The sequence below is a fragment of the Durio zibethinus genome, chromosome 2 (assembly GCF_047325235.1).
Source record: "Durio zibethinus cultivar Kanyao isolate XHJ-2024 chromosome 2, ASM4732523v1, whole genome shotgun sequence".
Classification (NCBI taxonomy): domain Eukaryota; kingdom Viridiplantae; phylum Streptophyta; class Magnoliopsida; order Malvales; family Malvaceae; genus Durio; species Durio zibethinus.
This window is the reverse complement of record NC_143163.1, coordinates 32,632,805-32,646,951: the sequence shown is the minus strand read 5'-3', so window position 1 is coordinate 32,646,951 and position 14,147 is coordinate 32,632,805. Positions and strand designations below refer to the sequence as shown.

Below are 14,147 nucleotides of genomic sequence, written 5' to 3'. Positions count from 1 at the left end.
CTTACAACAAAATATCACCTAGATTAGTGACGATAGGCGGTGGAAACATGAGATTCAAAGCATCCACATGTGGTAAAAAGCACAAAGATTAAAAAAAAAAAAGGTGGAGGCGGGGGGGGGGGGGGGGGGGGGCGCTAGAGATAAAAGAAGGTTGGAACAATACTTATTAATTTTGTTTTGAAATTGATTATATCAATCGATATACTTCAGTTATATTAAAATATAGTATACTTAAAAATGATTTTTTTATATTAGATTTGACATCAGATAATATCAATTGTTTTTGTTAGTTTCGATTGGTTTTGATAAATTTTCATAAATTAACATATTTTGATCGGTACGTGAATGTAAAATATATTTTATAATTTTTAAATTATTTTTTGTTGTTTAATTATTTTTAACCTAATAAAAATAAAATTAATTGATAAAATAACCCTTGAAATTTGAATTCTTTTTTTTATTGTAACTTATTTTCTTTTGTACTTTGTTTTTTAAAACAAAAGTTTAAAATTTTATACTTTATTTTTTTCAAACCAAAGTTTATAAGTATTTCAATCTCTTTTAATAAAAGTAATTATGTTCCCTTTATAAAGTTTAACAATCATAAAGCTTTCGTTAATTTTTTCATCTTTTTGTTTTTATCACAATATTACATGAAAAATACTTATTTAAATTTCATATGATTAGATTAAGTATTTAAATATCATAAAAAATTTATGACATTATCTTTTATACTTTTAAACTTATCTATTTGATTTTTGAAGATATTGCATATTTGTTTTGTAAATTATTAATAGTATTATAATATATAAGTTTATGCACGTTTATAAATATATTTGAGTTAAATAAAAAAATTTGAAATAATATATCAAAACAATTGATATCAGTATATAACATATTTTAAAAAAAAAAAAAATATTATCTGATATGATATTAACAACTTTTGTTGAAACTAGGAAGGGTGTGAGACTAAGGGAGGATAAATTGGAAAGGTGGGACCTAATCCTTTTCTTTTGTATAAAATCATAGGAAAAATGTTTTTAAGACAATATGAATAGGCAGATTAGCATACAAGGTAAGTTCATTCCTATAGTACACGAAATTTATATAAGGTAAAATGTTTCGACATCCATTCATGAATGCATAAAAATTTTTTAATATTAAAATATTTAATTAAATATATAAATAATTTATATTTATAAATTTATAAAATATTAAATAAATAAATTATTTTTATATTTTCATATTTGTCAAGTATTATTTATATGTTATTATAGATAATATAATAAAAAATTTTATTAAATAAATTTATATTCCTCTAATCAAACACAAAAATATTATATTTTTTAAAGTCTACAAACTTCATAAATTACATATTCCTCTTCATATCACTTTTTTAAAACTATTTTCTTTCTTAAAATCTAAAAATTCATTAATATATAAAAAATGTGGACCTGAAATCAAAGGGATATTGAATGGACGAAGAATCAATTAAATCCATTGGATTAGGTTTTCTAAGAGAGTTAAACTGGTTCAAAATTAAAATTGACTTTTTATATTAAAAATTTTTGGTAAATAACAAGATTTGAATTCTTACCCATTATTAAAACTTTATCCATTTAATCGAATATTATTTAATTGAAATTATTTGATAATCAGATTTAATATATATATATATATATGATTAAAATTTTTTTGACACAGTTATCTCGTTAGATATTTTTTAATATTATAAAGCCACATGGGACATTAACAAGCAATCCTTACAGATATTGACAATGTTTGATATTGGTGATCTCTCAAAAAATATAGTGATTTGATCACTTTCAATAGTCCAAAATTATTACTTTGGAGAGTGATTTAATTTTTATTTTAAAAGTTCAAAAATTTTTATTATTGAAGTGAAGTGATGTATAAAATTAATATAGTCAATATTACTTATTGAATATATGAACTACAAATTTGATTTCACTTAAAATTGTAATTATTTTTTATAATATTTACTGTACTTGTTATATATTGTATCAAGTTAAAAAATAATTTGTGTATTTTTTATATATTTATATTTTATATATAATATAATTTTTTATTATGATTTTAATAGATTAGTTATATTTTTTGATTCAAATATTTTTTACATAATTTATATTATAAAAATCAATTTATCTAATAACTATATTTATCAATTTAATAATTTTTTATAATTTATTATAAAATAAATAAAGTATTACTATATTTTACAAATTATTATCTTTAAATAATATTAAAATTATTAACTTATATAACTATTATAATATGCATGATTAATTTCGTATTTTTAAACAAAATAATTTTTAATTTTTAATAATACCAAATATAATAATTTTTAATTCATATGAATTAATAATTATTAATCAAATAAAATGATTTCAAAACACAAGTAACAAAATTACTTGATAAGAAGATCACTTTCATGATTATGTTATCATGATGATCTTCAAAATTATACCAAACCCTACCATAATGTCTACTTTAAAATTTTTATAAGGAAAAAAGCGAAAGAAATCATCCAAATCTTCAAGGTTTTTAGTTGCAATTACTGGTCGATGGGAGAATAAACATGGAATGAATTACAATTATTTTCTTTCCCATGAAATAAGCATATTCCAATCTCAGTAGAGGCCGCAAAACATTTTTGCATTCAAAATATAACTGGAATGTAAGGCAAAACAAAATAATTTAGAATATAATTGATGATCGTGATATGCATTTGAGTATGTACTTGACCTTCAGTCCTCTGCAAAGAATTTTCCTGACAGATTATCCGTAACCGCGAATTGCATGCTCTCAGATGGTTTCCAGTGCCGCTTTCTTTGATTTATAAACCAGTTGTTGATTTGTTTCTGGTCTAGTCCCGTTGATTGAGCCAATGCTATCTTATCAGCTCCCTGAATTATGACCAACAAAAATTGGGAATGGTAATATTTCTCAGAGCTCTATAGTTCAAAGACAAGTAATATTCCACAAGGATGCATAAATATTGTATGTAATACAGCAGGCCGGATGGGAAGAATTTACCGTTGGATATGGCCATTTATGGTGAACATTCCACCACTCAAGCAACTTTTGTCTTGCTTCTATTGGTAGTTTTACTTTCTTCTTCTTCTTCTTCTTTGAAAACTCCAGCTTCAAGGTGCCAATGTGACTGCCAAATCTACGACACAGCCTATCTTTGAGACCTCTGTCTTCATTTCTGGGCTGTGCTTTGTGTGCATCTACCTCCCCACCACTAAAATCTTCGTCTGATGATAGAGCAGATTCGTCTGGCCAGGGAAAAACACAGGAAAACAAAAACACAGGAAAACCACAAGTTTGATCATTCTGATCTCTCGGAATAAATTCTGGAATAGTTGAAAAGTAATTAAGTAAAGAAATATCCGACATAATGCATTGTTTAAAGAATCAGACTTACCCAAATTTCAGCAACAATATTTTAGAAAAATTACTTTATATATATATATATATATATATACATATATATATATATATCTTAACCAATGGGTGAATATTTACTCAAATTATTTTTATTTTTTAATTATTTTTATATTGAATTTAAAATTATTAAATTTCAATCATAGATTTTTAATTTAAAGTGCATTTATTATCCTTTAAATGAAATAATTAAAGTTTACGCTGATTTTTAAGTAACAAAGAAAATCATTTATCTATCCAACGCCAATTGGCAAGCTAGATATGCGTAAAAGATTGCATTGTTACAAGATTAGCATCCCCACCAATACTCCACAACTACGCAAACTTAAAAGAAAATTTCATTTCTGGGAATCGGATTCCTTAGCCAATAAGAAGTGTGAAAAAAATCGTAAAATCCTCAAATTTTAAGTTTAAATCTCATTGTGTTTGTTTAATTTAATTTTATGTTAAATTTATCTAATTATATTTTATTTTGTTGGATAATTACAATTATAAATATAATATTTAATTATAATCTTAAGGAATAGAATTCCATGAACCTGAGGAAAAATGCTCCACATGCACAATCATATTACCAAAAAAAAAAGATTGGAAACTACTTTATGATCTTTTGGTTTCCAATCAAATTCATTAATAAGTTAATATAAATCTTTAATTTTATTTTATTTTTCATAATACAAAATTCATTTATAACATCATCTTTTACATATATTTATAATATGTGTATACCTATAGATTTAAGATTGAACTACTCCAAATTTATCTAGTTCAAATTGACGAACGCTAAGAGTCCATTTGAATGACAGAGATATTAACACCGATGAAAATAAAAATAGCAATGAATATAAAATTAATTATTATAATAGAAAAATTAAAAATTATAATAATAAAATTAAAATCAATAATAATATATGTGTTTAGATATAAATACAATGATAATAATAAGATAAAATATAATAAAATGATAAAATAATCATTAAAGATACGATTAAATGTTATATATAATAAAAATTTTAAATTATTTATTATTTATAAAATTAAAAAATAATTAAAAAATAAAATTATTTTTATGTCAAATAATAAATAATAAAAGAATTAACAAGAATAAATAATTTGAAAATATTTAAGTAAAAAATACAAATACATTAACAAATATAAATCAACAATATAAATTTATTTATCACTTAAATAATTAATAATTAAAAAGGTAACAAAATTAAAAAAAAAAAAAACATGAAAAGAGGAAGGAGCAAAAATAAACAAAACAGCGGTTAGAGAAAGCAAAAGTTCCACGGTACAGTCAAAATTTTAGCTCCACTGGCTATCAAAAAATAGCCAACTGCATTGGAAGATGACATTCAAATGGGTGTGCAGTGTACCGCTTCAGTTGAATACAGATGAGGTGTTTAAGCATGCAGCTATAGCAGGCAGCTTATGCTTTATGGATAGATTTTATAGAGCCTGGTACTCGTTACAAAGGCAACAGAGACTATAGAGAGGCAGGACGAGATAGGGCAGCAATAGACTTTAACAAACCCGCCATCCCCAATGACTATTAATAGTTAGAGACTCAAGCACTGCACACTTTCAGACTTTATCAACATCGTGACCGAAAGGAAATGACATGGCGAACCGGGCAAAGAAATAGAATAGCGTATGGTTACGTCCATTGTCGGTCACACTAAGTTGAAGCAGATGATACTGATGACTCAGATGAAATAATGCTCCCTCAGATCTGCATGACAGAACCAACAGTTGAAGTTTCAAATGATACTCCAAAAGTTCACAACCTTGATGCAATAGATGTTGAACAACACCCTCCTCCACAATAATCATATGTTCCTCCTTCGACATCAAAGTTCTCAGTTTTTACCATTGATGATATTCTTCCTTCAAAATGGCCCTCAAGATTCCAAGAGTTTTTAGCATGGGGACTAGTTGAATTAAACTCTTATCCCAATATTACGATGAATACAATATTGATTAGATTTGTTTCCAGACTAGTTGGCACTCTGAAAAACTTTTGGGACAACAATGGTGAATACAGACAACTCCAGTTTTTTCAATGCCCAACAATCACAGAAGTTGTCTCTCAATTTGCAGCAATCTTTTGTGGACAAGAAACTCACAGATTAGAAAAGATCAGAGAACAATTCTTCAAACTAAAATGATGTTCTCTCCATCCAAAAGACCATGATAAACACTATCAATAATTCTTTCAGTATTTTTACATACTTGGTGGATTCGATGATGTCAACTTAAAGTAAGCCTTCCTCAATTCTGTTTCAGAAGAACTTGCACACCAAACAAGGACCCAGTTGAATCTCAGATCTTTTGATGTTAGATCTATGACCCTTGGAGATATCTACAAGATGATGTTGAAAGCACTTGATAAAATTTGCAAAGAACACAAATACATAAAAACCCTGGTGCACAACTCCAAAAAGTTAGAAAAGCCATGCTCTTACTCATCCTCAGGACTTCAAATAAAATGTTCTTCCAAAGATCCCACATGTTTTTGCAACAACAAGAAAAAGAAGCATTTCAGAAGATTCAAACCTTTCAGACCTCCAATTTTTTTCAGACCCAGACATAAGAAGCTCTTCAGATATGCTGATAAGCCCAAAAGATTTCAAAGATTCAAATTTGCAAGAAAGAAGAAAGATCCAAAGATCAAAAATTCAAAATGTTTTTTTTGTGGAAAATCAGGACATTTTTTTTAGAATTACCAAGTCAGACAAAAAATCAGTCAAGATGATCTAAGACATTACTAATATCTCTGGTATCAATCTCTCAGATGATGATCTTAAATCAATTTTCTCCCTTGATGATGAGCAGACTGAAAGATCCCTGTTTATGATCAAGCAGTTTGATGATGCTGAGTTTACAGATTCAGACTACTCAGAATACTCAGATGACTTCACAGATGATCAATGTTATGAGTATATATCAGTCTAAGAACTCCAAAAAATCCAAACTCTCCAACCTCCAAAATTGCCCTTAGCTTCAGTTCAGATCTTTCCTCACAAACATTTCCCTCTTATAATAGTCATAGCTTTTTTTGACACTGGTGCAGCCCAAACCATAGCAAACCCTCTTGTCTTACCCAAAAACTTTTGTATATATCTCATAGGTTTCAATCCATTGAATCCAAATGGGAATGGGTCTGAACCAGGTGAAGAAAAACTTGAGATGTTGCTGAGTAGGGTCCAACTGGTGTTTGGTTGGATTAATGGTTGACTGTTGAAAAAGATGGAGAAGGGTTTTGAGCTTTGGGAGTGGGAATTCTACAGCAATATAGTGAACCTTCAAGAAAGTTTGACTACTATATCATCTATCCTAAGAAAGAAAAATCACTCTCTCAAACCTACTCAAATCAACCCACACAAAAACTAGATTCCATCCAAGATTCCACCCAGCCTTTACCACAATTTCAATGATGCAACCAACCTACCAAAGCTAAAATTTTCCTCCTTTTCAAGAGTTTCATAAAGATCAATACAAACACATTCCAAAAATCCCCATTCCCACTGATAGAGATGAATATGGGAACAAAAAAAGTGTTTCTTATGCTAAAGCAGTTTTAAACTGGCAGCCTTGTCAATATTCAAAATATTATTCTTGAAATTCAGTCAAGGATAATAACACTTGATCAAAAATTTAGATATATGGTTGAAACCAACACTGGATTCACTTATGCTTTCACTGAACAAGAGAAAGAAATGAAGAGCCTAAAGATTCAACTTGCAAACCTTCAAAACCAGTTTCGTCAGAAACAACAACAACAGAACTCTTAGACATGTTCATATTTCAAAGCAAATCTCAAATGAAAAACTTGTCACCCTTCTCCCAAAAACATGGACGATAAGTTATCAAAAGATTTGAAAGCAAGATGAACCATTTGAACAATTTGAACAATTTGAAGTGGAACATAGTTAGCAGGCGAACAAAAGCTTTTTTTTTTTTTTTAACTAAGCAACCGAGAGCTACGCTTCCCAATTACTAATTATTATTAATTATAATAATAAAAAATTAACTCAAATAATTAAAATTTATTTTTTTATCAAAAAAATTTTGAATTTAAAATTTATAGATTGTTAGAATTATATCAAATATATGCTTTATAATTATTTATCTTAAATGTATAATATATTTTATTTTAATTTGAAAAACTGAATAATTTATAAATTTTATTAAATTTCAAAAAAAATTATTATTAATTGTGACATATAGTGCCCAGCAAATCTCTTTACCAGCTTATCATCCCATAATGGCCCATTCTCTTATCCTAGTTCTTGATATGGTCACCCAACAAATCTAAGGCGGGAGACAAAACACAATTGATTGAACAAAGTCCAATTTTACAGTGCCCAATTTCTATGTTGCGACTTCTTTGTAAATTCGTCTATTGTAATTAAACAAGACTACACTGTCTAAAATATTGCACTGAAATAATGTATTCCCCTAATTTTATCTTTTTTAAAATTTAAATAAAAACTTGGAAAATCTTTATAGATTATAATTAGTCTTTTCACCTCGTGAAAGAATGACATTCATCTTGAACACCCATTTGGCAGTATTGATTGATAGGTTTTTTATTTCATAAATAGGAAACAAATTGTTGATAGTAGTTATGAATTAGAAGCATGGAAGAGGTGTGGGCAAAGGCACCGGTGGTGGGGAAAGAAAATTCCTTTTTCCAGTAAGATTGTAAAGGGCATCGAAGTTATGAGCGTGCGAATGGACAGAACATTGGAGAAAAGGCAAAGCCTTCAACAATGAGAGGACCGAAGAGACAAAGGAAACTCCCACAAAAGCAGGACGAAAAAGGTGAGGCAAAGAAGTGGGCAGCTGGCACCAAACAAGGAGCCCAGTTCTGAGCTATCATGCAGACACGTGTGATGCATAGTAAGCCAAAGAGAGACCCATCAACCGCAGGGAAACATAAAATGTCCCACGCAAATGAGAACGCCAAACACCGCAGCGGAGAGCAGACTCCACTAGAGAGAGAGCGTTGAACAATTGAACGACTCATCTGCTTTCCGGATGAGAAGCCCGTTGGCTTCACAGCGAAATCTGCGGGCGTCCATGTGAAACTCCGGCCACCCGATTATATCGGGACTTTTTACCACAATTTTTTTTCTTTTTCTAAAAGCAATTTGCTTTGGAACCACCAATTGTTTCATTATCAGCTGTCCCATGGTGCTGCTGCTGCCTCCTTTCTCACAGGTTGCACAGAAATTATTACTAACAATATCATACCACCCTATACATTAAGTAGTGCTTGTCTATGTTACATGAACTTTTCACTTTAGCCTAATGTAGGACACTACTTGGACACTTCACTATCTATACGGGTACGACATCAAGATCCTCATAGTTAATGTACAAAATTGTAAAAAACATGGCAAACCCATGTCCCAACACCCTATCATGATCCATGTAACAATGGTACCTGTTGCTTCCTCAACTAATTTCATATGAATACAAATTACCAAGAGACCAGAATATAACGAGGATCTGATAGCTTTTGATTCCAACATGATCTGTTGTATTGATTTGCATGTAACCTGATAAAAAAAATGATAGGAACTCAAACGTTCATAACTCATAAAGTACTTCACCAGGACCACAGTACGGTATATGGTTTTAAAACACAGCAGAATACATAAACTAAGTGATTATCGTAATCGATTGTGTACCTAGGAAAATAAGTTAACACTTTTTTAAATTGGACCTTTCGGTCAGGAAGACTACTTTCACCAAACTTCAAAAGGGTTAGCATTAATGGTGAATCTCGTGGTCTTTACTTCTCAACCAAACATTCATTTCCGAAAGGAATACGTAACTGTTAGCAAGCAGATGGTCAGATATGCTCACCCGACCAATACCTCATGTACCACACAGACCAAAGCAACCTTCACTTTAGGACCAAAATAACAAGGTTTTCGAGGAGAATATGCTTCAATAATAACTGGAGAGTAAGAAAAAAGAAGACCCCTTGGGAAAAAAATGACATAAGATAGTCCAAAGGTTCAAACAACTCAATTAATTGGCCCTATCCTTTGTCCTTTAAGAGGCGCTAAATACGTTTTTGCATCATCTGAGGCATTGCAAAAAGAAACAGCTGAGGTAAATATCATTGTTTTTACACTATAAAGCAACTACTTCGCATGGCATCACCGAACTCTGAAACGTCAATTCAGAATCTCAAAACACAAAAAGGTGTTTCTTTCAGGATTGATTTTCCTCTGACACATACAGCAAAACGAAGATATAATAGTAATAAAAACGAAACCAATAACAACAGGAAAGAAAAGAAAATGACAAAGATGAGGGGGCAAAGGCAAGCCCCGGATAAACACTGATTGAATTGGAGAGAGAGGGTTAATCCGTATTTCACCATTGCTGAACACTTACCATTTTTACGTTCATTCATTTGGCACAAAACAAATGAGGTAGAAGAGATATGAAATCATACCCACCCCAACTATGTTGGAAAAGAAAATTTTCAGATTACATACCCAACAAGGGGAAGTTAAGATAGGAACAGTACAGTGACTAACCAAAGACGCAGGTCTATTTCATCTCTAGGGTTTTTTGTTGTCTGTTAGTGTTAGTATTATTATTGACAATATATACCCGAAACGATGTATTATACTTTGAGTACTGTTGGCATCATTAGTGGGTTCTTTTGCACAAAAGGATAGAGATAGATGACATCTATGCCTATGACTAGGAAAAGAATGGTTGTCGTCCTCTTTGTGGGTTCCATGATCCATGCTATGATGCACCAGGAAACCACATACCCAAGTTTTGCCTGATAGTCGATGGGATGATTCGTTGGAAGTTTTAGACCGATGTTAGCTTCTTTAGCTCTTTGGGGTAAAATTGTTCGGTAAAAGGAGCAGATAATGCAGGCACAGGCGGACGGTAATAGGTTAAAAACACCGTAATATATAAATTGCAACTTCATATCACAGTATATAAATTGCAACTTCATATATTTCAATTTGTTGTAAAACACAAATTTTCCATTATGATGCTTGTGGTTTCGACACCAAATCAAAAAATAGCTTATATTGTTTGCATCACTGTATACCCCTATGAAATTCGTTTGCAGGTTTTGTTATCTCAACACCTGTGCACACCCCTTTTCTCAATTTCCCTTGCTTAATATTTTTTTGACTAGTTTAAATAATTTTTTGATATATTTATTTATTGAATTTAAATTTTGATTTTTAATTTAATATCATGGTTATTATTTTAATTTCATCATTATAAAAAAATTTAAAATTAATTCATTATATTATAACTTAATTAATTCAACAAGATTTCAAATCTTCAAATATGAAACATGTTTTGCTTTTGCCTTCGGGGACTATAATTTCTCTTTTTCATATAATTTTTTACTTTCAATTATACCTTAAATATCTTTCTCATGCAAAATTTTTTTTATAAATAATTAAGATTGAAACCATTTTGTAAAAGATTAGAAAGTATATTTGCTTATAATCTCGAATTTTCAACTTTATTCACTTAATAATGTATTTTATTTTTCTTGTTTCTTATAAAAAGTATTTTTAATAATTGATTTATTTTACATATATTTAAAAATAATTACTTATAATTTTAAATAAAATTAGTTAATTGATGAATTTTATTTTTTATACATTTATTTAATTATAAAAAATTAAAATAATGCATAATATTATTTGATCGCTCTTAATCAAATATCAAGATCGGATTGCAGGGATAGATAGAGTGACAGAGAATTTGGAATAGCACAAAAACCAAGAATCCAAAAATTAAACAAAGAATAAATTAATTCAAAAGAAATATGACTGGGATACAGGATTGATACTAGATTTCTGAGAAAGAGAGAGAGATGACTGACCAGAAGGGCCTCTAATGGAAGCAACCTTGCTGAGATTTCGAAGCTGCATTTCAATCTTGTTTAGAAAGGTGGTCGCTTCATCAAAAGGCTTTGAAAGATCGGATTTGTAATTCACCAATCTGTCGCAGTAAGTTTCCTGAACAAACATCTTATATATCATGTGATGAAAAACCAAAGGAAACCTAAGAGCACAGAGAGAGGAGAGAGAGAGAGACCATGAACTCGTCGAGCTCAGGGTCGGCTCCCAAGCAGGTTGGCATGATGTCCCGCTTGTTAACATCGTTCTTTCTCAGAATTTCATCTAATACACTCACTATCTCCGGAGGTGCCCCAACCTTTAAAAAAGAAAAATAAAGATTAGAACAAGACACAAATAAGTAAAATTCTTCTCCAACAAAACCTCATACACACTCTATTTCATGAATTCCATCACATATTTCCCATAAAATCATGGGAATTAATCGAGTAAGAAAGTTGCTTTAATAAGAGTAAGAAAAGAGTTGGATCTTGAAAATGAAAAAAGAAACCAGCACAAACTTTCTCCATAATATACGCAGTAGAAAAGAAAATGCTTCATGCTACCAACCACAGCTGCTGAGCGGTTCAAAAGTAAAATCCTTTGCGTCTAACTTTCAAAAACCAAAGTAAACCCTCGTTTAAGGCGGAAATTTACAACGCAACTGTAGAGAAAGCTTTCCCCTTTCTTTTCTTTTCTTTTTTGAATCTTATCTTGAAGTCGGAACATATCATCGCCACCGTTTTACATATATAACATCATATTCAACGACCCTAAAGAAAAAAAAAGGGGGGGGGGGGGAATGCTTAAAGTTCTTTAACAAGCAGCATCCTTTCAGTGATTTGTTTGCACCAGAAATAGAAAAGAGAAACCCTTTAATTAGTTTTTATTTTTTTAATTTCACCTTCTGACAATCAATATAAGCTTGAAGTAAACGAGGATAAGAAGGATGTGAAGCGATTTTGGCTTTGATCACACTTGACGTGTCTTCTTCTCGTTGAATTTCAAGGGTGATAGAAGCAGTTTCGGATATGGCGGAGGCAGAAGAGATTAACTCGTCGGATCCAAACATGGGAATCCGACCCAAAGAGCAAAGCCAAGCTTGGTAATCACAAGGAAGCATCAGGTTTTCCGGTGACATCAAGGCCTTGTAAGCGTACTCTCCCGTGGAATAGAAACCATAAATTTCATCCATGAAAGCGAGCGTCTTTCAAGGCAACAATAGAAAACTTATAAAAGCAACAAAATAAAATGAGAAAAATCAATGATTAAGAAAAAAAAAGTTGAAGTTAATGGTATAAGAGAAGTAAACAGGTTTGGCACAAGAACGAAGAAATACTATGAATTTTGGGGTTTTGGGTAAAAATAATTACTATTAAGTATTTTGTTATTATTAGCTTTTTTATTATTTTAACTTTGAAATGAAAAACTGAAAGATTAGGTTTGCTGGAATTGGAGAGACGGAAGAATCGGTAGTGGCGTTGGGGAGTGTTTTTTTAAGGGGTAAAAAACAATAGATGCTGTAAGCTTTTTTACCGTGCGGCTCTAGCTAAATGGTAGACGTGTTTTCGAGTTAGTCTTTATATCATATTTAATATTTAATATTTAATATGTATAATGATATGTATTATTAAAATATAAATATAATATAAATTATAAATTATATTTAAATTTTAAATATAAATATGATATATTTAATATATATATTATATGATACGGTTAATATATATATAATTTATTTATTTAAATATGACATGAATAAATATCAATAATATGAATATACGTAAACATATATGATTAATATGAATATATAAATAAATACAATTAACACGAATATATATAAGAATATGATTAAAATAATAAATAATTATAAACTATCTATCATTTATAACTTAATAAATTTGACATATTAATAACATAAAAAAGTACTTACATATTAAAAAAATAAAAAAATTTAATACTCAATTAATATGTATTTAATATATTTTTTTTAATATATATTTATATTATATAATTATATTAATTTTTAATATCAAATTTAAAATGAATTATTAAAAATTAAAGAATAAAATAATAATATATAATACAAATATTTATATTTATATTATTAATATACAAAAATAATTTTAGAATAATTATTAATTTAGTATCACAATTAAATGTTTAAAATAATTTTTATAAGAAATTAAATAGCTAATTAAGTATCATAATTAAAAGATTAAAAATTAAAATAATCTTTATATCTTTATATTCAATTAAAATAAATATAAAAAATATATTAAACGTGTTAAATATATTAAACGTGTACTTATATGATAAGATTAAATTAAACGTGTTATTTATATCGTGTTACGTGTTTAAACGAATCAACACATATACGACATAAATTGTGTCGTATTAAAATATGCGTCGACACAAATAAATGTGAAATACATTTTTTAAAACACATATATAATTTTTTTTATGTTATTTTCATGTTGTATTACTGTATCGTGTCTGAAATTGTTAGGTCTACTAAATGTTAAGCTAAAGAAAGGATCTGTCTTGGGTTTTTTTTTTATTAGTAGTAGTTATTTACTTTTTGTTTTTGTTTTTGAGTTTTCTATTTAATTATTTATATTACTTTCACTTTTGAAAAAAAAATTTGTAGGTAAAGTTTATAAAATTTTATTCAATAAAAATTTTAATCTAAAATTTAAATTGATTGGCTAATGAAGTTCAACAAAAAGATTAATAATATCATAATATTATTAAAATATTATT

At 28.9% G+C, this 14,147-nt stretch overlaps 1 protein-coding gene across 1 annotated transcript; it reads right to left on the bottom strand.

Annotated features, from left to right (window-relative positions):
* Window positions 1-2,550: 2,550 nt before the first annotated feature.
* On the bottom strand, window positions 2,551-12,814 carry LOC111317427 (homeobox protein knotted-1-like 6). The gene is made up of 5 exons (XM_022919854.2): window positions 12,289-12,814; window positions 11,584-11,703; window positions 11,369-11,504; window positions 3,058-3,302; window positions 2,551-2,927 (listed from the first exon to the last, which is right to left on the bottom strand). Exons 1-5 carry the CDS (start codon window positions 12,577-12,579, stop codon window positions 2,769-2,771), a joined length of 951 nt encoding a protein of 316 aa, XP_022775589.2. The 5' UTR covers window positions 12,580-12,814; the 3' UTR covers window positions 2,551-2,768.
* Window positions 12,815-14,147: the final 1,333 nt, after the last annotated feature.